At 41.8% G+C, this 21,601-nt stretch overlaps 3 protein-coding genes across 3 annotated transcripts; all 3 read right to left on the bottom strand.

Moving 5' to 3' along the window:
• Positions 1–1,350: 1,350 nt before the first annotated feature.
• Positions 1,351–13,395, bottom strand: LOC141300384 (uncharacterized). Its single transcript, XM_073830656.1, has 19 exons — positions 12,773–13,395; positions 12,445–12,540; positions 12,112–12,345; positions 10,894–11,053; positions 10,698–10,753; positions 8,132–8,147; positions 7,678–7,731; positions 7,505–7,559; positions 7,335–7,391; positions 6,975–7,069; positions 6,167–6,503; positions 5,750–5,832; positions 5,102–5,186; positions 3,848–4,424; positions 3,616–3,711; positions 3,283–3,516; positions 2,619–2,778; positions 2,431–2,478; positions 1,351–2,206 (listed from the first exon to the last, which is right to left on the bottom strand). Exons 1-19 carry the CDS (start codon positions 13,343–13,345, stop codon positions 1,674–1,676), a joined length of 3,549 nt encoding a protein of 1,182 aa, XP_073686757.1. The 5' UTR covers positions 13,346–13,395; the 3' UTR covers positions 1,351–1,673.
• A 273-nt stretch (positions 13,396–13,668) lies between these two features.
• Positions 13,669–17,043, bottom strand: LOC141300385 (E3 ubiquitin/ISG15 ligase TRIM25-like). Its single transcript, XM_073830657.1, has 5 exons — positions 16,432–17,043; positions 16,133–16,219; positions 15,299–15,458; positions 15,156–15,191; positions 13,669–14,933 (listed from the first exon to the last, which is right to left on the bottom strand). Exons 1-5 carry the CDS (start codon positions 16,999–17,001, stop codon positions 14,404–14,406), a joined length of 1,383 nt encoding a protein of 460 aa, XP_073686758.1. The 5' UTR covers positions 17,002–17,043; the 3' UTR covers positions 13,669–14,403.
• Positions 17,044–17,283: 240 nt separating this feature from the next.
• On the bottom strand, positions 17,284–21,503 carry LOC141300386 (tripartite motif-containing protein 16-like). Its single transcript, XM_073830658.1, has 4 exons — positions 21,069–21,503; positions 19,372–19,522; positions 19,203–19,250; positions 17,284–18,973 (listed from the first exon to the last, which is right to left on the bottom strand). Exons 1-4 carry the CDS (start codon positions 21,501–21,503, stop codon positions 18,450–18,452), a joined length of 1,158 nt encoding a protein of 385 aa, XP_073686759.1. The 3' UTR covers positions 17,284–18,449.
• Between the last annotated feature and the right edge of the window lie 98 nt (positions 21,504–21,601).

Genomic DNA, 21,601 nt, shown 5'->3' on the forward strand with positions numbered 1-21,601 from the left:
TCTGTTGATGCTGGTGCTCATATGTGCATAAACACAACTGGCCCTTACAAGATCCACCTCTATGGGTGAACATCCATTATAAAACACTCACAAGACATTCATTTTGACAACTATGCAAATATTTTGAAATTTCACACAAAAATACTATGGATCAGAGCTCCGAAAGCATGACTAGTTCATGAATCAACAGCGGACTTATGCGTGCCTAGACTCCGATATGCAAGAGTGTCATTGTTACTATTGTCTTTACTTTTACATTTGTGCGAGGGTTTGTTTCATGCAGTCAAGAGATGAAGTAGAGACCCGTTTTTCCGCGGGGGTATGGGTTACTTTTATGTGGGCTTTTGCTGGTGGGAGTTGGACAAAATAACATACATTTCTGCAGGAGCAGGACTAAAAAATCAGTCCCTTGCAGGTCTCTGATGATATTTGCGTGCCGCGGTTGAAAGTTTTGAGCCGCCGTTCAGTCTGTATTTAACAGTGCGATGAGGCTTGCTGCACCGAGTCCAAAGCAATCAATCACAGAACACGAAAGAGGCCGTGCTTTGACCATTTTAGGATAAAATTTAAATTAATTTTAAGCCATCTCGCGGGCCACCGGTTGAGAATCCCTGCTCTATGTGACTTTCTGGACACGCCCCGGTCTCTGTAGTGTTGTGATAGTCTACGTCATTCACGCAGCAGTGAAGGGAGACGTGCTTGAGAAACAGTTCAGAGAGGAGAAAACAATCTAACAATATTTTCCACTTTCTAAATAATAAAAGTATTGTATGTCTACTAATAATTATAAAGAAATAAATCGGATTTACCAATGCAGATATGTTAGAAACGATGCATCGCGATACAAATGCCAATTTGTATCCGATGCGCACTTTTTAAACCAATGCACCGTGCGAATCGGGGAATCTTCCCATCCCTAGTTCATTGCCATCTTATGATGAATTGCTTGTTGTCAGCTGTAAGTTGCTTTAAATAAAAGCATCAGCCAGATTAATAAATGTACATTTTTTTTGGAATCTGATTACATAATCCAGATTACATGTAACCAGTTACAATCCAGCACTGCTATTCAGATCAGATCAGACCTGCTACTCCAGTCAGTGAGGTGACTACTAAACTACTGAACACACACATTGGGTTTTCATCTTTTGTGGAGTAATTACATAGATTTTGTGTACAAACTGTATTTTCTATCCCCAAACCTTACTCCTAATCGTAAGCGTCCTCACAAGGTCAACAATTACTGGTATTACTATCTTTGTTGGGACATGATTAACATTTGAATGCATGACAATAAAAACAGCGGCTTGTGACACCAAAAGACAGAAGAACACAACACTGAAAAGGGCATAAAGTAAATAATGAAAATTATTTATTGACACTGTAATCATTTGAATTAATGTTATACTACACTAAACTCAATGAACAAATAAAGGTTGAGAAAAGAACAGATACACATTGTCACTTAGCATGACTACCACACACTGATCTTACGGTGTATATGAGGATCTATTACACACACTTATTCTGACATGTTATTTCAGTGACAGAAGTTCAGCTGCAGTATTAATGTCATGAAGAGAAAAGAAGAGACTCTATAACATCTCACTGTTACTGATTTACCAAGCAGCTCAAAGCATTATGGGTAGAATCTCTCGTCAATCTATTCTGATTCATTGAAATAGTTTCACTGATGATCCAGACCTAACCCAAAACCCAGGATAGAGCAGCTGAGTGAATGTGGTCTGGACTGTGTGGATGAGGCTCATTGTGTCAGAGACGCTGTAGAAGGACAGAGTTCCTGCACTGTGATCCACATACACTCCTATTCTACTGCTGACGGACTTTACAGGGAGATCAGTCCATTTGTTATTGTGTCCAAATGAATATTCAGTGGGAGTGCAGTACAAACACCAGGACTGATCATTACGTCCAAACACACACTCATCACCCTGTCCCTTCCTGCTGATGCTCTTATATGACACTGATATATCCACACTACCTGATATACCAGCACTATACTCCAGCTCCCAGTAACAGCGTCCACACACACTCTCTCTACACAAAACCTGAGGCCAATTTTCAAATCTTTCTGGATTATCAGGATACGAATGGACTGTTTTATTGTGAGTAAGAACTCTGTTGCTCTCAGACAGACGGAGGTGTTTATTCACTGTGTTCAGATCCAGAGTGAGCTGATGGGAATCTGATGGAGATAAAACACATCAGAATCAGGAATTATGAATCTGTTTGATCTTTTCATGAAGCTGAACTCTTCATGTTCAGTGTATCATCAGAGTCTCAGTACAGATGACCAGATATCCTTTGCAAATCAACATATACATTATCTATAAAACTCTTCTTTCACCTTCTACAGGAAGAACATGAACACACTCAGTGAGTTTTCTGCTTGTTTTCTCACTGACTTACATTGTAGGAAGTCGTTCCTGGTCCTGGGAACAATGTTGGTGGATGTGACTGTGGAAATCAACAGACATGAACAGTGAGATTCTCATGATCCTGCATCCATTCCTAAGACATTTCTAATATGATGTTCTCCATGATATGAGATGATGATGGACTCGTTTCTGAGAGCAGATGAATCTCCAGGACTTTACCTCTGTCTGAGATCTTCTTGAGCTCCTCTTTGCAGAAATCCTCCAGTTTGTCTCTCAGCTGATGGACAGATTCTTTCAAGTCATCAAAAAAGATTAGAGAAATGAAAGGATCGTAATTTATGTCTGTGGATTCAGGAGGTGCTGAGAGAGACTGGAAACTCTATTAAAAAAAAATAATAATAAATTAAAAAAAAACTCATCAGCTCCACACAGGGACACTGCTTATACAAATGATGCAAAGTGAAAGAGAAGTTCTGACACAAGAGTCATTTACCAAACAAAGAGCCACAAATGTTATCAGGTTTGAGGATCACCTGATCCAGTTTTGATGAACAGTACTAAGAATCCTGTCAAGTTCACGGATTTCACTGTGATGTAATAAATCAGAAAGAAAAATTAGGTAAAAAGTTGAAATGTTAGTAAAGCTTTAACGTGTTGGTAGCACTAGTGGTGTTTGACAGCTAAATATATCTTCCAGAAGAAATAGCTCAGGGAATTGATATGAGATTGTAAGCAGCATCTCTTTCAAAAGAAGATGATCAGATGAGAGTCTGACTGATGACTCTATAATAAGACACTCATGAAATGTTTCTCTGTGAGTCTCCTGTCACAGCAGGATCCGGCTCAAGTCCACTATGATCCTGTTCTTCTAGATCTCTGTTACCTGCAGGAACTGGATGTGATCCTGTGTGTGTGAAAGCTGCTCCAGCTCAGCGTCTCTCCTCCTCAGATCATTGATCTCCTGCTCCAGTCGCTCCAGTCGTTCTTCAGCTCGACTCACTGCAGTCTTTTCCTGATCTCTGATCAGCCGTATCAGCTCAGAGCGGCTTCTCTCAATGGAGCGGATGAGCTCAGTAAAGATCCTCTCACTGTCCTCCACTGCTGTCTGTGCAGAGCGCTGTTAGGACACACAGTGATTCAGGCTTCAGTGGGACTGAAAGAGACAAGAGAGTCTGAACTGAGACTGAGACAAACTTCTCTTCTTCTCCAGACTCACCTTATGAGACTCCACAGTCTCTCTCAGCTGCTGAACATCTTTCTCTCTCTGCTGGATTCTCTGCTGGAACGTCTTCTGCCTCTCCTTCAGCTGCTTCTGCAGGACAAACAGGATATAGTAAATATCGGAAATCTACTCGCATTAACAATGTGTACTTTGTAATTAAGCTCTGGCTTTATACAGACTATTCAATCACTACACTGAGTATTAATTGATCGCTAGTTTGAAATACCTGTTTCTCTGTCCTCTGTGCTGCACCTGATACGGTGTTGTGGTTTTTATGTTCATATTCTTTACACAGCTGACAAATGTATTGTTGGTCAGTAATACAGTACATTTCCAGATGTTTCCCATGTTTCTGGCAGATCATCTCCTGCAGTCGTCCAGTGGCATCAATCACTTTGTGTGGCTTACGTGAATGAAATTCCTCATGGCGGTCAAAATGAGTTTGACAGTAAAATTCCTGACACACCAGACAGGACTTGACAGCTTTGTGTTCTGTTCCAGTACAGACGTCACACTGCACATCTCCAGCTCCAGCGTCACAGTCAGCAGGACGTTTCCTCTTCTTCAGTTTCTCCACCAGTTCAGCCAGTATGGTGTTTGTAGCTAAAGCAGGTCTTGGACTGAAGGTCTGTCTGCACTGAGGGCAGCTGTAGACTCTCATCTGATCCTCCCGATCCCAGCAGTCTGTAATACAGCTCTTACAGTAACTGTGTCCACACTGGATGCTCACTGGATCCTTCAGGAGATCCAGACACACTGAACACATCAACTCATCCTGGGAAAGCCTGGCTTCTGTCATTTTACTGCATGAATACAGAGTCACAAACACACAACAGCTCAACTACACTTCAGTTTCTTTTTCCCGGAGCTCATGTGTTTCCTATGTCCTGGTTCTGTGTTTGAGTGACGTGTGTAAAACAGGCGTGTCTGTGAGCCTGTAAAGCATGAAACTTCTGCTAGATGTCAGTCTCAGACAAACACTTAAAGAATACGAGTTACAGAGAAGCAGCACAACAGCCTTAAAAAAAAGGGCAGTAATGACCAGTCACCATCCACTGTTAGGCAGGGCTGGGTAGATTACTAACAAAATGTAGTCTGTTACTGATTACAGATTATATGATGAAAACGGTAGTTAGTAATATAGGTTACTCATTTTAGTTATTTTTAGATCACTTTTTTAAATTACTTTTTAAAACTTTTTTCAATTAAGCATTAAACGTAACATATTGATGTGATAATTTAAGAACTGCAGTCAGTTTGTTAAGTTGATAAAAATGTAAAATAAAAATAATCAACACTTAACCGTTGAACACTAGAACCTTTAACTGACTGTTTTATAAAACTAAATGACTGTTGTATAAGCTACCCAGATGCACCTCCCTCAGTTTTAGCCCTATTGGTCATTTTGCAGGCCAACTGGGATCCTTCCGTTTCAGCCAGAGCCAATTGCTGCTTTGCTCAGCAAGGACAAGGACCTAACAGCTTGTTGGAAGGCCAGTCCTCTGAGTCCCAACCCTTCAGTAGCCTGGCTGTTGCTGTGGCTACAAAACCTCTGCAACCAACCTCTACAGGGAGCACCTGGGTTCGTCAACCACATTGTACTGCTTAGGCTACTAGATCTGAATACTTTAGCCTTTTACATTCATTTGCATTGTCCAACAGGGCTGAATAATTTTTTTGGGAAAATCTGGCTTCTGCCATTGTACTGCATGAATACAGAGACACAAACACACAACAGCTCGACTACACTTCAGTTTCTCTATCATTGAACTCAAGTGATTCTTATTTCCTGGTTCTTTGAGTGATGTGTGTAAAACAGGCATTTTACACACATGGAGTTCAAAATAAAAGGCATTGGAGCCATTCAAAATCAGAAATCTGTGGTTGAGCTGGAGAACCTCAAAGTCTCTCCACTATTTATTGTTCGTCATTCCCGATTTACCCCTGGATTAAAGAAACAGAGGATGTAACACCTTGGACATTAAAAATACAAATGTTTTATTTGTTTATGCATGTTAATATGACCATTAACATTATAACGATGAGATTTAGATACGAAATAGCAAGAAAAACACAATCATAACATGAAAGTAAATGCAGAGTACAAGGAAAGAATAATCAAACTAACTCCGGGAAGGCATGACCTTACAGCATGAGATGGTTAAGGAGATGTCCATGAAGGTGGACGAGAGGCTGGTGAAGGACAGGCGACTGATAAATCCAAGGTGTGGGGAACCATGTAGAAGTGGACAGCCGACGAGATCCTTGAGTGGCTCTAGCTCCATAACAGGCATTGTCTCAGACTAGGTCTCTGTGGTGAGAATGAGCTGGGTCTCTCATGATTTACCATGAGGCTCAAAGCATTTTGTGTAAAATCTTTTATCAGTCTATTCTAATTTATCAGCACAGTTTCAATGATGATCCTCTAGAAACCAAAAACCCAGGATAGAGCGGCTGAGTGAATGTGGTCTGGACTGTGTGGATGAGGCTCATTGTGTCAGAGACGCTGTAGAAGGACAGAGTTCCTGCACTGTGATCCACATACACTCCTATTCTACTGCTGATGGACTCTACAGTGAGATCAGTCCATATGTTATCGTGTCCAAATGAGTATCTGAAGGGAGAGCAGTACAAACTCCAGGACTGATCATTACATCCAAACACACATTCATCATCCAATCCTTTCTTGCTCATGCTCTTATATGACACTGATATATCCACACCACCTAATAACCGAGAACTCCACAACACCTGAGAATAACTATCAAATCTGTCTGGATGATCAGGATACGACTGGACTGTGTCAGTGTGAGTAATCTCTCTGTTGCTCTTAGACAGACAGAGATGTTTATTCACTGTGTTCAGATCCAGTGTGGTCCATTCTGGTCAGTGAGACAGAAAACCTCAAGGAGCTTCTCATGTTTTTGGCAGATCATCTCCTGCAGTCACCCAGTGGCATCAATCACTTTGTGTGATTTACGTGAATGAAATTCCTCATGACGGTCAAAATGAGTTTGACAATAAGATTCCTGACACACCAGACAGGACTTGACAGCTTTGTGTTTTCTTCCAGTACAGACGTCACACTGAACAGCTCCAGCGTCACAGTCAGCAGGAAGTTTGGTCTTCTTCAGTTTCTCCACCAGTTCAGCCAGCATGGTGTTTGTAGCTAAAGCAGGTCTTGGACTGAATGTCTGTCTGCACTGAGGGCAGCTGTAGACTCTCATCTGATCCTCCTGATCCCAGCAGTCTGTCTGTGAAACCAGGCTGAGAACCTTTAACTGACATTAGAAAACTGTAAAAAATAGTGACAGGCTCTACCCTACAAAATGGGGAATCTTGTTTTGACATACCAAAACCAGCCAGAGGGTGGTGCTCTGAGAGGACCCTTTCCGCAGAAAGGGAAGCTACCAAAGTCATCTCAAGGTCCTGAGAAGGGGTGAAGCTCCTGGAAGTCATGAGGACAGACTCCTAACCCTGAAGGCCAGGGAGGAACGCCCATCCAGCCGAGGGGGCGCTCATTGAGGACCCTTTCCTCAGAAAGTGGAGAGCCCAGCTCATGCATAAGGCCTGGAGAATGAGAATCAACCTGGACAGGGAGGACAGGCTCCTAACCCAGATGACCGGGAGGAAAACCTGGCTTTGTCAGCGAAAGCGGTACTCTGAATAAACCCTTTCCGCAGAAAGGGGAGTACTACTTAGGTCGAACTGACCATGCCCTCGGGCTAATCGGGGGATCGACAGACACCAGTTTAGGTGGACTTATGTTCCTGTCTCAACAGGACATAAATTTCCTGGAGCAGGAACTGGAGGCCAGAGAAATTGCTCCTTGGAGACAAAAACTCAGGAGGTGCTGGAAAGAACCTTCAGCTGATGAGATCACCCAAGGATCTGGAGTCCACAGAGAGGGTCTGGAAGAGGGATTCTCAGAAAAGGGCCTGCAAAGAACAGCGTTAAACATGCCAAGGGCAATCCTAAGAAAGAAACTTAGCTTACCTTGAAGAGGACATAAGTCCTATGTCTAACATATGCTGTAAGGGTGGTTTACCACACAACCTGTGGCGTGGAGAGGGCGAACACTGCCGTAACCATACTCGTCATACTTTTTCTCTGAAAGCAAAAACACAACACACAGGCCTGAGAAAGTATTAAGTTCGTTTTCTTCTATTAAACGAAAAAATGAATTGTACTCACCCATAAGTGACCTACACTTTACTCAAACTTAAACAAAACCTGTTTAAGGAGTTAAAATCCGGTTCAGTAATGGAGCCAATGAGCCTGGGAAGACTAACAGATCAGTGAAAGACCTCCGGTTAGTCCTCCTAAAAGCAGCCCAGACCAACAGAGTGGGCTGTCTACTTAGAACCCTAGCAGGGGAGACAGCACCATCTAGGCAAGAGCTTAAAGAGAACTGCTCAAAACCCCCGAAAGGGGAGCATTCAGTAAGCCAACACACAGACATCCTCAGATATCTGTGTGTGTAGGACCACCAACCGGGGGTGAAACTGACCGAAAGCCTCCAAACCCTGAAAGGGGGAGAATTTAACACACAGCTAGCCTCAGACAGCTTGCAGTCAATAAGTCTGTTCTGCCATAATCATGGCTGAACTAATCTTAGGAAATCCCCCTCTTCTTTTTTTTTTTTTTTTTTTGCAAGTTAATTAACTCCACAATCGCAACGCGAAGCACATAGTAAACATACTCTGCCCAAGCGCCAAATTCCCTCAGGAATAAAGCAAGCAAGGAGCCGCTGGCGACGCCGCAAATGTGTTTGTTAATGCCATGAGAGGCAAACACACTCATGCAAAATGAGGAACAGAGAAACTCACTTCCCTCCTTTGCGAATGCGTTTTCGTGATGAGCACATTAGTTCTCTCGGAAGCTGGACGTGCTGTTATTTACCACACCCACGTAGCCTGCTAGCTCGTGCAAGTGGGTATGAGAGCGTGCCTCTCGTTACCAACAAGCAATGAATGCACCGATTGCATTCCACTCTCGAGAGAGCTAATCTTTCTTGCGTTCTCAACGTACAGCTCCGGCCGTGTGAAAGTGCGGGTATCAGATTACCACACACGTCACAGGCAGGTCTCCGGTGAGAGAATACATGCACTCCTAGACAAAGAGAAGCTGAAGACGACGAAGAGGATGTGTGACGCACCAGCAGCGGCGGTCACGCCGCGGTGACGTCATACGCTGTCGCCGGCCATTTCATGTAGTTTTTTCATATGCATTCTTCAGACACGAGTCACACTGTGACGTTCCCCCAATAGCGACCCCTAGGGGACGCGGTGAGGGTTCCCTCAGAACTGAACTTCTCTTCTTCTCCAGACTCACCTTATGAGACTCCACAGTCTCTCTCAGCTGCTGAAGATCTTTCTCTCTCTGCTGGATTCTCTGCTGGAACGTCTTCTGCGTCTCCTTCAGCTGCTTCTGCAGGACAAACAGATGATAGTAAATGTCACAGAAAACTACTGCCACTAAATCATCATGTGAACAGATGCAGTAAAAGTGGACCTAATAACCGATCTGTAGGTTCAAACTCCAGAAAAGATGAATGATCATTTACCACCAAAGTACATGAATTACCATGAATAGTAGGGCATGTGTATTGTCAGGCAAACAGAACACAAGTCACAAAGAAGTCATAAAGCGTTCTGTCTTTGTTCTACCAAATTCCGCTGTGTAAATAGTGAATCTACCATGGCGTGAGCACAGCTGGCTCTTAAAGAGAATGGGAGAAGAGACTCTGATTGGTTTAATTTTTATTAATCGAAATTACATAGTTTTAATGTTTTTTATACTGTACAAACTGTATGTTCTTCCCCCTAACCTTACATGTCCTCACAAGGTCAAAAAGTACTGGTATCACTATGCTTGTTGGGACATTTGAGACATGGTTAACAATTAAATCCATAACAATAAAAACAGCGTCTTGTGACACAAGACAGAAGAACTCAAAACACTGAAAGGGGCATAAGGTGAATAATGAATTTTTTTTTTATTGACTGTGTAATCATTTGAATTTAATTTTGATTGAAATAATAAAAATATATTAATGTGATACTACACTAAACTCAGTAAACACATAAAGGTTGAGAAAAGCACAGATACATAAGTCACTCAGCATTACACACACACACACACTGATCGCTTTTCTACATGAGGATTTATTACACACACTTATTCTGACATGTTATTTCAGTGACAGAAATTCAGCTGCAGTATTTATGTCATGAAGAGAAAAGAAGAGACTCTTATTACATCTCACTGTTCCTGATTTATCATGCAGCCCAAAGCATTATGGGTAGAATCTCTCATTAAAATATTCTGATGCATCATCAGAGTTTCATTGATGATCCAGCAACAAGAAGAAACCCAGGATAGAGCGGCTGAGTGAATGTGGTCTGGACTGTGTGGATGAGGCTCATTCTGCCAGAGACGCTGTAGAAGGACAGAGTTCCTGCACTGTGATCCACATACACTCCTATTCTACTGCTGATGGACTCTACAGGGAGATAAGTCCATATTCTATTGTGTCCAAATTGGTATCTGGAGGGAGAGCAGTACAAACTCCAGGACTGATTATTACGTCCAAACCAACACTCATCACCGGATCCCTTCCTGCTGATGCTCTTATATGACACTGATATTAACACACCTGTATTTCCACTCCACTCCAGCTCCCAGTAACAGCGTCCACACACACTCTCTCTACACAACACCTGACGACACTCATCAAATCTGTCTGGATGATCAGGATATGACTGGACTGTGTCAGTGTAAGTAATCACTCTGTTGCTCTCAGACAGACGGAGGTGTTTATGTGCTGTGTTCAGATCCAGAGTGAGCTGATGGGAATCTGATGGAGATAAAACACATCAGAATCAGGAATTATGAATCTGTTTGATCTTTTCATGTAACTGAACTCTTCATGTTCAGTGTATCATCAGTGTCTCAGTACAGATGACCAGATATCCTGTGCAAATCATTATTTACATAAATTATAAAACTCTTCTTTCACCTTCTACAGGAAGAACATGAACACACTCAGTGAGATTTTCTGCTTGTTTTCTTACTGACTTACATTGTAGGAAGTCATTCCTGACGCTGGGAACAATGTTGGTGGATGTGACTGTAGAAATCAACAGACATGAACAGTGTGATTCTCATGATCCTGCATTTATTCCTAAGACATTTCTAATATGATGTTCTCCATGATATGAGATGATGATGGACTCTTTTCTGAGAGCAGATGAATCTCCAGGACTTTACCTCTGTCTGAGATCTTCTTGAGCTCCTCTTTGCAGAAATCCTCCAGTTTGTCTCTCAGCTGATGGACAGATTCTCTCAGACCAACATAAGAGAAGCGAGAACTGAAAGGATCATCATTTACGTCTGTAGATTCAGGAGGTGCTGAGAGAGACTGGAAACTCTACAGGAAACACAAATCACAACTCCTCAGCTCCACACAGGGGGACGCTGCTTATACAAGTAATTTAAAGTAAAAGAAAAGTTCTGACATGAGAGCAATTTAAGGGATGGACAAGGTAATATTGTTTAATATTTTCAAGTAAGAGGAAAGAGAAATGACTCCTAAGAGATTTCCAGAGTTTAAAGCCGTTTGTAAGTGGCGTCTCTTTGAAAAGAAGATGATCAGATGAGAGTCTGACTGATAATTATACAGGTCCTTCTCAAAAAATTAGCATATTGTGATAAAGTTTATTATTTTCTGTAATGTACTGATAATCATTAGACTTTCATATATTTTAGATTCATTACACACATTTGAAAGTAGTTCTAGCCTTTTAATGTTTTAATATTGATGATTTTGGCATACAGCTCATGAAAACCCAAAATTCCTATCTAAAAAAATTAGCATATTTCATCCGAGTAATAAAAGAAAAGTGTTTTTAATACAAAAAAAGTCAACCTTCAAATAATTATGTTCAGTTATGCACTCAATACTTGGTCGGGAATCCTTTTGCAGAAATGACTGCTTCAATGCGGCGTGGCATGGAGGCAATCAGCCTGTGGCACTGCTGAGGTGTTATGGAGGCCCAGGATGCTTCGATAGCGGCCTTAAGCTCATCCAGAGTGTTGGGTCTTGCGTCTCTCAACTTTCTCTTCACAATATCCCACAGATTCTCTATGGGGTTCAGGTCAGGAGAGTTGGCAGACCAATTGAGCACAGTAATACCATGGTCAGTAAACCATTTACCAGTGGTTTTGGCACTGTGAGCAGGTGCCAGGTCGTGCTGAAAAATGAAATCTTCATCTCCATAAAGCTTTTCAGCAGATGGAAGCATGAAGTGCTCCAAAATCTCCTGATAGCTAGCTGCATTGACCCTGCCCTGCTTTATCACAACATGCTAATTTTTTGAGAAGGACCTGTATAATAAGACACTCATGAAATGTTTCTCTGTGAGTCTCGTGTCACAGCAGGATCTGGCTCAAGTCCACTATGATCCTGTTCTTCTAGATCTCTGTTACCTGCAGGAACTGGATGTGATCCTGTGTGTGTGAAAGCTGCTCCAGCTCATCGTCTCTCCTCCTCAGATCATTGATCTCCTGCTCCAGTCGCTCCAGTTGTTCTTCAGCTCGACTCACTGCAGTCTTTTCCTGATCTCTGATCAGCCGTATCAGCTCAGAGCGGCTTCTCTCAATTGAGCAGTTGAGCTCAGTAAAGATCCTCTCACTGTCCTCCACTGCTGTCTGTGCAGAGCGCTGTTAGGACACACAGTGATTCAGGCTTCAGTGGGACTGAAAGAGACAAGAGAGTCTGAACTGAGACTGAGACAAACTTCTCTTCTTCTCCAGACTCACCTTATGAGACTCTACAGTCTCTCTCAGCTGCTGAACATCTTTCTCTCTCTGCTGGATTCTCTGCTGGAACGTCTTCTGCGTCTCCTTCAGCTGCTTCTGCAGGACAAACGGATGACAGTAAATGTCACAGAAAACTGCTGGCACTAAATCATCATGTAAACAGATGAATGCAGTAAATGCAAGGTGAGGCAGTTTAAAGGTTATCTGATTACTAGTGACTGTAGGTTCAAACTCCAGAGGTGATGATCGGTTACAATCATTGTACATGAATTAACATGAAGATTAAAGCTTGTTTCACACTACAAGTGTAAGCTCTAGTTTTAAATACCTGTTTCTCTGTCCTCTGTGCTGCAGCTGATACAGTGTCGTGGTTTTTATGTTCATCCATTGTACACAGCACACATATACATTTCTGGTCTGTACGACAGAAAACCTCCAGAACCTTCTCATGTTTCTGGCAGATCATCTCCTGCAGTCGTCCAGTGGCATCAATCAAGTTGTGTCTCTTTCCTTTAAAGAAACTCTCATGTTGTTCAAGGTGATTCTGACAGTAGGAGTTCAGACACACCAGACAGGACTTGACGGCTTTGTATTTTCTTCCAGTACAGACATCACACTGAACATCTCCAGCTCCAGCGTCACAGTCAGCAGGAAGTTTGGTCTTCTTCAGTTTCTCCACCAGTTCAGCCAGCATGGTGTTTTTTCCTAAAGCAGGTCTTGGACTGAAGATCTGTCTGCACTGAGGGCAGCTGTAGACTCTCATCTGATCCTCCCGATCCCAGCAGCTTGTAATACAGCTCTTACAGTAACTGTGTCCACACTGGATGCTCACTGGATCCTTCAGGAGATCCAGACACACTGGACATGTCAACTCATCCTGAGAAAATCTGGCTTCTGCCATTTGACTGAATGAATACAGAGACAAACACACGACAGCTCAACTACACTTCAGTTTCTCTTTCCCTGAACTCATGTGATTCCTGTTTCCTGGTTCTGTGTTTGAGTGACGTGTGTAAAACAGGAGTGTCTGTGAGTCTGCCAAGCAGGTTCAAAGCCAATGGAATGCAAGCCTGCAACCTTTAGCCAAAAAAGTGTAAAGACTAATGCTGACACTGCAGCTTTGGCGGCACACATGGATGGAGACCTTAGGCCTTTTTTTTATGGATGTCAATGGAGGGAGAGGCTTTACTATGCTAAATAAACACCTTTTGTGTGATTATCATAAATATATTTTATTATCTTATGGATCACTAAACCAACTACAAATACAACCACGAGTGTATTTGTAGCAATAGCCTGTTGGTGAAAATGATCGGATATTAAGTAAATTTCCTACCGTAAATATATCAAAACTGAATTTTTGATTAGTAATACGCATTGGTAAGAACTTTATTTGGACAACTGTAAAAGCAATTTTCTCAATATTTAGATTTTTTTGCAACCTCAGATTCCAAATTTCAAATAGTTGTATCAAATAGTTGTATCCTAACAAACCATACACCATTGCAAAAAGCTTATTTATTCAGCTTTCACAGTTGACTCTTATGACTGGTTTTGTGGTCCAGGGTCACATACTCCCTTTTTTTCAACATTTAAAAGTCTACGGAATGTCCAAAGCAATACTTCTAAAATAAAACAGTCCATCAGTTTGTTATCGTTACTTGTAGATTTCAATTTCTATACAGTCTAATCTCTAATTGTCATACCATTCAAATTTATTATAAAGACATTGCTCACAGACACAATGATCCTACTGTCTATATGAGGATTTATTACACACATTTATTCAGACATGTTATGTGTCTGACTTGTTATGTACATGTTCAGTGACAGAAGTTCAGCTGCAGTATTAATGTCATGAAGAGAAAAGAAGAGATTCTATAACATTTCACTGTTCCTGATTTATCATGCAGCTCAAAGCATTATGGGTAGAATCTCTCACCAGACTATTCTGACTCATCAAAATAGTTTCACTGATGATCCAGACCTAACCCAAAACCCAGGATAGAGCGGCTGAGTGAATGTGGTCTGGACTGTGTGGATGAGGCTCATTGTGTCAGAGACGCTGTAGAAGGACAGAGTTCCTGCACTGTGATCCACATACACTCCTATTCTACTGCTGATGGACTCTACAGGGAGAACAGTCCATATGTTTTTGTGTCCAAATTGGTATCTGGAAGGAGTGCAGTACAAACACCAGGACTGATCATTACGTCCAAACACACACTCATCACCCTGTCCCCTCCTGCTGATGCTCTTATATGACACTGATATATCCACACTACCTGATATACCAGCACTATACTCCAGCTCCCAGTAACAGCGTCCACACACACTCTCTCTACACAAAACCTGAGGCCAATAGTCAAATCTGTCTGGATTATCAGGATACGACTGGACTGTTTCAGTGTAAGTCATCACTCTGTTGCTCTCAGACAGACGGATGTGTTTATTCACTGTGTTCAGATCCAGAGTGAGCTGATGGGAATCTGATGGAGATAAAACACATCAGAATCAGGAATTATGAATCTGTTTGATCTTTACATGTAGCTGAACTCTTCATGTTCAGTGTATCATCAGTGTCTCAGTACAGATGACCAGATATCCTGTGCAAATCATCATTTACATCATCAATTAGAAAACTGTTTTTTCTTTCTACAGGAAGAACGTGAACTCAGTGAGTTTTCTGCTTTGTTTTCTTACTGACTTACATTGTAGGAGGCTGTTTCTGATCCTGGTGAATGAGACTGTGGAAATCAACAGACATGAACAGTGTGATTCTCATGATCCTGCATCCATTTCCAATACATTTCTATTATGAATCAGCAGAGCAGATGTATCTCCAGGACTTTACCTCTGTCTGAGATCTTCTTGAGCTCCTCTTTGCAGAAATCCTCCAGTTTGTCTCTCAGCTGATGGACAGACTCTCTCAGGCCATCATAAGAGAAACGAGAACTTAAGGGATCGCCATTTACGTCTGTAGATTCAGGAGGTGCTGAGAGAGACTGGAAACTCTACAGAAAACAGAAATCAAAACTCATCAGCTCCACACGAGGACATTGCATATACAAGTGATTAAAAGTGTAAGTAAATTGTTCTGACATGAGAGAAATTTGAGTGATGGGCAAGGTCATATTATTTAATATTTTCAAGTAAGAGGAAAGAGAAATGATTCCTGAAAGATATTACAGAGCTTAAAGCCATTTGTATGCGGTTTCTCTTTGAAAACAAGATGATCAGATGAGAGTCTGACTGATGATTATATAATAAGACACTCATGAAATGTTTCTCTGTGAGTCTCCTGTCACAGCAGTATCCGGCTCAAGTCCACTATGATCCTGTTCTTCTAGATCTCTGTTACCTGCAGGAACTGGATGTGATCCTGTGTGTGTGAAAGCTGCTCCAGCTCAGCGTCTCTCCTCCTCAGATCATTGATCTCCTGCTCCAGTCGCTCCAGTCGTTCTTCAGCTCGACTCACTGCAGTCTTTTCCTGATCTCTGATCAGCCGTATCAGCTCAGAGCGGCTTCTCTCAATGGAGCGGATGAGCTCAGTAAAGATCCTCTCACTGTCCTCCACTGCTGTCTGTGCAGAGCGCTGTTAGGACACACAGTGATTCAGGCTTCAGTGGGACTGAAAGAGACAAAAGAGTCTGAACTGAGACAAACTTCTCTTCTTCTCCAGACTCACCTTATGAGACTCCACAGTCTCTCTCAGCTGCTGAACATGTTTCTCTCTCTGCTGGATTCTCTGCTGGAACGTCTCCTTCAGCTGCTTCTGCAGCAGATGACAGTAAATATTATAGAAAATTACTGGCATTAAATCATCATGTGAACAGATGAATCCAGTAAATAGGGTGAGGCAGTTTAAAGGTTACCTATCTCAAACTTCAGAAGTGATGATCAGTTATAATCATCATACATGAATTATCATGAATCTTTAATAATCATGAGTCTTTAGCAATATTTTATGACTGTAGTTTTAAATACCTGTTTCTCTGTCCTCTGTGCTGCAGCTGATACAGTGTCGTGGTTTTTATGTTCATCCATACACAGCACACAAATACATTTCTGGTCAGTGCGACAGAAAACCTCAAGGAGCTTCTCATGTTTCTGGCAGATCATCTCCTGCAGTCGTCCAGTGGCATTGATCACTTTGTGTGGCTTACGTGAATGAAACTCCTCATGACAGTCAAAATGAGTTTGACAGTAAGATTCCTGACACACCAGACAGGACTTGACAGCTTTGTGTTCTGTTCCAGTACAGACGTCACACTGAACATCTCCAGCTCCAGCGTCACAGTCAGCAGGAAGTTTGGTCATCTTCAGTTTCTCCACCAGTTCAGCCAGTATGGTGTTTTTTCCTAAAGCAGGTCTTGGACTGAAGGTCTGTCTGCACTGAGGGCAGCTGTAGACTCTCATCTGATCCTCCTTATTCCAGAAGTCTGTAATACAGCTCTTACAGTAACTGTGTCCACACTGGATGCTCACTGGATCCTTCAGGAGATCCAGACACACTGGACATTTGAACTCATCCTGGGAAAATCTGGCTTCTGCCATTTTACTGCATGAATACAGAGACACGAACACACAACAGCTCAACCACACTTTAGTTTCTACTTCCTGAAGGTCATGTGTTTCCTGGTTCTGTGTTTGAGTGACGAGTGTAAAACAGGCGTGTCTGTGAACCTGTAAAGCATGAAACCTCTGCTAGATGTCAGTCTCAGACAAACACTCAAAGATTATGAGTTACAGAAAAGTTACAAAGAACAGCCTTAAAAAAGGGCAGTAATGACCACTGTTAGGCAGGGCTGGGTAGATTACTAACAAACTGTAGTCTGTCATTGATTACAGATTATATGATGAAATCTGTAGTTAGTAATGTAATATAGTTTACTAATTTAGTTTATTTTTCCTGACTACGTTTTAGGTCAATTTTAGATCCCTTTTTTAAATTACTTTTCAAAACTTTTTTCAATTAAGCATTAAACGTAACATATTGATGTAATAATGCAGTCAGTTTGTTAAATTGACAAAAGGCTAATAATAAATCATAAAAATGTAAAATAAAAATAATCAACACTTAACAGTTGAACACTAGAACATTTAACTGACTGTTTTATAAAACTAAATGACAGTTGAGTGTATAAGACAATATCACGATCCGTTAAAATAATCAACATTTTCTTGGAATCTTGAGCGGAAGTAAGGGTAATTACTTCATTGGGGTCTTTAGGTGGGTTTCGTTGTTAGGCTCACAAAACATCCCAAAAGCTCAACAGTGACACCTGGCTACCCAGGTGCACCTCCCTCTGTTTTAGCCCTATTGGTCATTTTGCAGGCCAACTGGGATCCTTCCGTTTCAGCCAGAGCCAATTGCTGCTCTGCTCAGCAGCTTCTAACAAGGACCTAACAGCTTGTTGGAAGGCCTGTCCTCTGAGTCCCAACCATTCAATGGAATGCAAGCCTGCAACCTTTAGCCAAAAAAAGTGTAATGACTAATGCTGACACTGCAGCTTTGGCGGCACGCAGGGATGGAGACAAGAGGCCATTGTTTTTTTAATGGATGTCAATGAAGGAGAGGCTTTACTATGCTAAATAAACACCTTTTGTGTGATTATCATAAATATATTTTATTATCTAAACATGAACTGTTTAGGTAAAGCATTCCTGCCAATGTAGAAACAAATGTGAGTGGAGCAGGCGATAAACAGCTGTTTTTTTGTTTCGTTTTTTTGCAACTAACCTGTTTTTCTCCATTTAACTCAGCAAGGCATTCTGTTTCTTTTAGGGGACGAATGTTAAATCATGTGTTAGAGTTGGTTGGTTGCAGGTGAGTGGCCTCTCTCTGTGCATTAAGTAGCTGACACACACACTTCCATACACACAAACAAAAGAAAATCTATAACCGGGAAAATCTATAACATATGGGTTATATATAAATCTATAACCCATAATGCAGCTCAAAGCATTATGGGTAGAATCTCTCATCAATCTATTCTAAATCATCAACACAGTTTCACTGATGATCCATAAAAAACAGTAAACCCAGGATAGAGCGGCTGAGTGAATGTGGTCTGGACTGTGTGGATGAGGCTCATTGTGTCAGAGACGCTGTAGAAGGACAGAGTTCCTGCACTGTGATCCACATACACTCCTATTCTACTGCTGACGGACTCTACAGGGAGATCAGTCCATATCTGATTGTGTCTGAATGAGCAATTGGAGGTTAAGCAGTACAAACTCCAGGACTGATCATTACATCCAAAAGAACATTCATAAGCTGATCCCCTCCTGCTGATGCTCTTATATGACACTGATATAGACACACCAAGACCTCCACTCCACTCCAGCTCCCAGTAACAGCGTCCACATACACTCTCTCTACACAACACCTGCCAGCAATAGTCAAATCTGTCTGGATGATCAGGATAGGGCTGGACTGTGTCAGTATGTGTAATCACACCGTTGCTCTCAGACAGATGGAGGTGTTTATATGCTGTGTTCAGATCCAGAGTGAGCTGATGGGAATCTGATGGAGATAAAACACATCAGAATCAGGAATTATGAATCTGTTTGGTCTTTTCATGTAGCTGAACTCTTCATGTTCAGTGTATCATCAGTGTCTCAGTACAGATGACCAGATATCCTGTGCAATTCATCATTTACATCATCAATTAGAAAACTCTTCTTTCTTTTCACTACAGGAAGAACATGAACACACTCAGTGAGTTTTTCTGCTTGTTTTCTTACTGACTTACATTGTAGGAAGTCATTCCTGGTCCTGGGAACAATGTTGGTGAATGTGACTGTGGAAATCAACAGACATGAACAGTGTGATTCTCATGATCCTGCATCCATTCCTTAGACATTTCTAATATGATGATGATGGACTCGTTTCTGAGAGCAGATGCATCTCCAGGACTTTACCTCTGTCTGAGATCTTCTTCAGCTCCTCTTTGCAGAAATCCTCCAGTTTGTCTCTCAGCTGATGGACAGATTCTCTTAGATCATCAAAAGAGAAGACAGAACTGCATGGATCATCATTTACATCTGTAGATTCAGGAGGTGCTGAGAGAGACTGGAAATTCTACAGAAAACAGAAATCAAAACTCATCAGCTCCACACAGGGACACTGCTTATACAAGTGATTTATATGTATAAAAAAACTTCAATGTTAGTAAAGTTTGGAACTGTTGGTGGCACAAGTGGTGTTTGACAGCTAAATATATCTTCCAGAAAAAAGAGCACTCCATCAATCCGCGCTGCTGTCAGTTCGCACGTTCCGATCAGCTGTTCCATAGTGTTTACACACTCGAATGACAACGACGTAAAAAGTAGAAAATTAACAATGGTGCGAACTTGTAAATTCCCAGGTTGTGACCACAAGAATGTGCAGGGATCGCCGTTCAGATTCCATCGTTTTCCTGTTTCTGATATAGTTATGAGACAGCTTTGGCTGGTTGCCGTCGGCTACTCTGTTTTTATGTTAGACCTCGTTTCACGTGATTTCCACAGGAGTCTAAACATCAGATTGTTTACTCTACAGTTTAGACATGGTATCTCCAGTCCTCGTGAGCTACTGTCTTGCTGGTTTTAGTTTTTCTCTGATGCAACACACCTGACTCAAATCAACGGGTAATTAGCAGGCTTGTACAGAAGGCTTAGACAGTCGATTATTGTCGATGCTATCACTGCCCCGGTTAGAATATTCTCAGTGTAGCCTAAAAACCGACGTTAGCTTCAAAATAAACCGTATGCGACATAAAGTTTGTAAATAGAGCTTACCCGTGGTACTGGTACAGCAGAACTCTTTAAAATCCGTTTTTTGATTTTTCCTCCTTGGTTGGGGATGTAATCGTCTTCGCTGAAGTGAGCACTGCACACACGAAAATCCTTGATACTGGATATATTAGCTCCCGCAGAGTAGCTGATGGCAACCAGCCAAAGCTGTCTCATAACTATATCAGAAACAGGAAAACGATGGAATCTGAACGGCGATCCCTGCACATTCTTGTGGTCACAACCTGGGAATTTACAAGTTCGCACCATTGTTAATTTTCTAATTTTTACGTCGTTGTCATTCGAGTGTGTAAACACTGTGGAACAGCTGATCTGAACGTGCGAACTGACAGCAGCGCGTATTGATGGAAACGGAAAGAATATAGTGCCGATTAAAACTGAGGTATGATTTTTGTCAGGAGTGTTTTTTGTGATGTAAATTAATCAAGCTTTGAAACGCATATATTTTTTTCACGTAAAAACGCACAGTTTTGAGGCCCCGGAAACTAACCGTGACTACTTTCTTGAAAAACTTCCAGCGGCCAGAACTCTGACCAGGGAGGTGAACGCAGTGTGTATACACTATAGTGCTGATAAGGATTGAATACAACTTCATGTCTTAAATGCTCGAACTATCCCTTTAAAGTCATTTGTAAGTCTACTATGATCCTGTTCTTCTAGATCTTTATTACCTAAAGTTCACTTAACCGAAAACTAGAGGCTGTAGGTTCAAACTTGTGAAACTGCCGAGGATAGGAGAGAATCGGTTACAATCATTGCACATTAATTATCATTAAGCATAAGAATTGTTTGGCAATATTTCATCAGTGTCTAGTTTTAAATACCTGTTTCTCTGTCCTCTGTGCTGCAGCTGATACAGTGTCGTGGTTTTTATGTTGAATAATTGTACACAGCACACAAATACATTTCTGGTCAGTGCAACAGAAAACCTCAAGTAGCTTCTCATGTTTCTGGCAGATCATCTCCTGCAGTCGTCCAGTGGCATCAGTCAAATTGTGTCTCTTTCCTTTAAACCAACTCTCATGTTGCTCAAGGTGATTCTGACAGTAAGAGTTCAGACACATCAGACAGGACTTGACGGCTTTGTATTTTCTTCCAGTACAGACGTCACACTGAACATCTCCAGCACCAGCGTCACAGTCAGCAGGAAGTTTGGTCTTCTTCAGTTTCTCCACCAGTTCAGCCAGCATGATGTTCGTAGCTAAAGTAGGTCTTGGACTGAAGGTCTGTCTGCACTGAGGGCAGCTGTAGACTCTCATCTGATCCTCCTGATCCCAGCAGCTTGTAATACAGTTCTTACAGTAACTGTGTCCACACTGGATGCTCACTGGATCCTTCAGGAGATCCAGACACACTG

Source organism: Garra rufa, chromosome 24, assembly GCF_049309525.1.
Source record: "Garra rufa chromosome 24, GarRuf1.0, whole genome shotgun sequence".
In the NCBI taxonomy this organism is placed as follows: domain Eukaryota; kingdom Metazoa; phylum Chordata; class Actinopteri; order Cypriniformes; family Cyprinidae; genus Garra; species Garra rufa.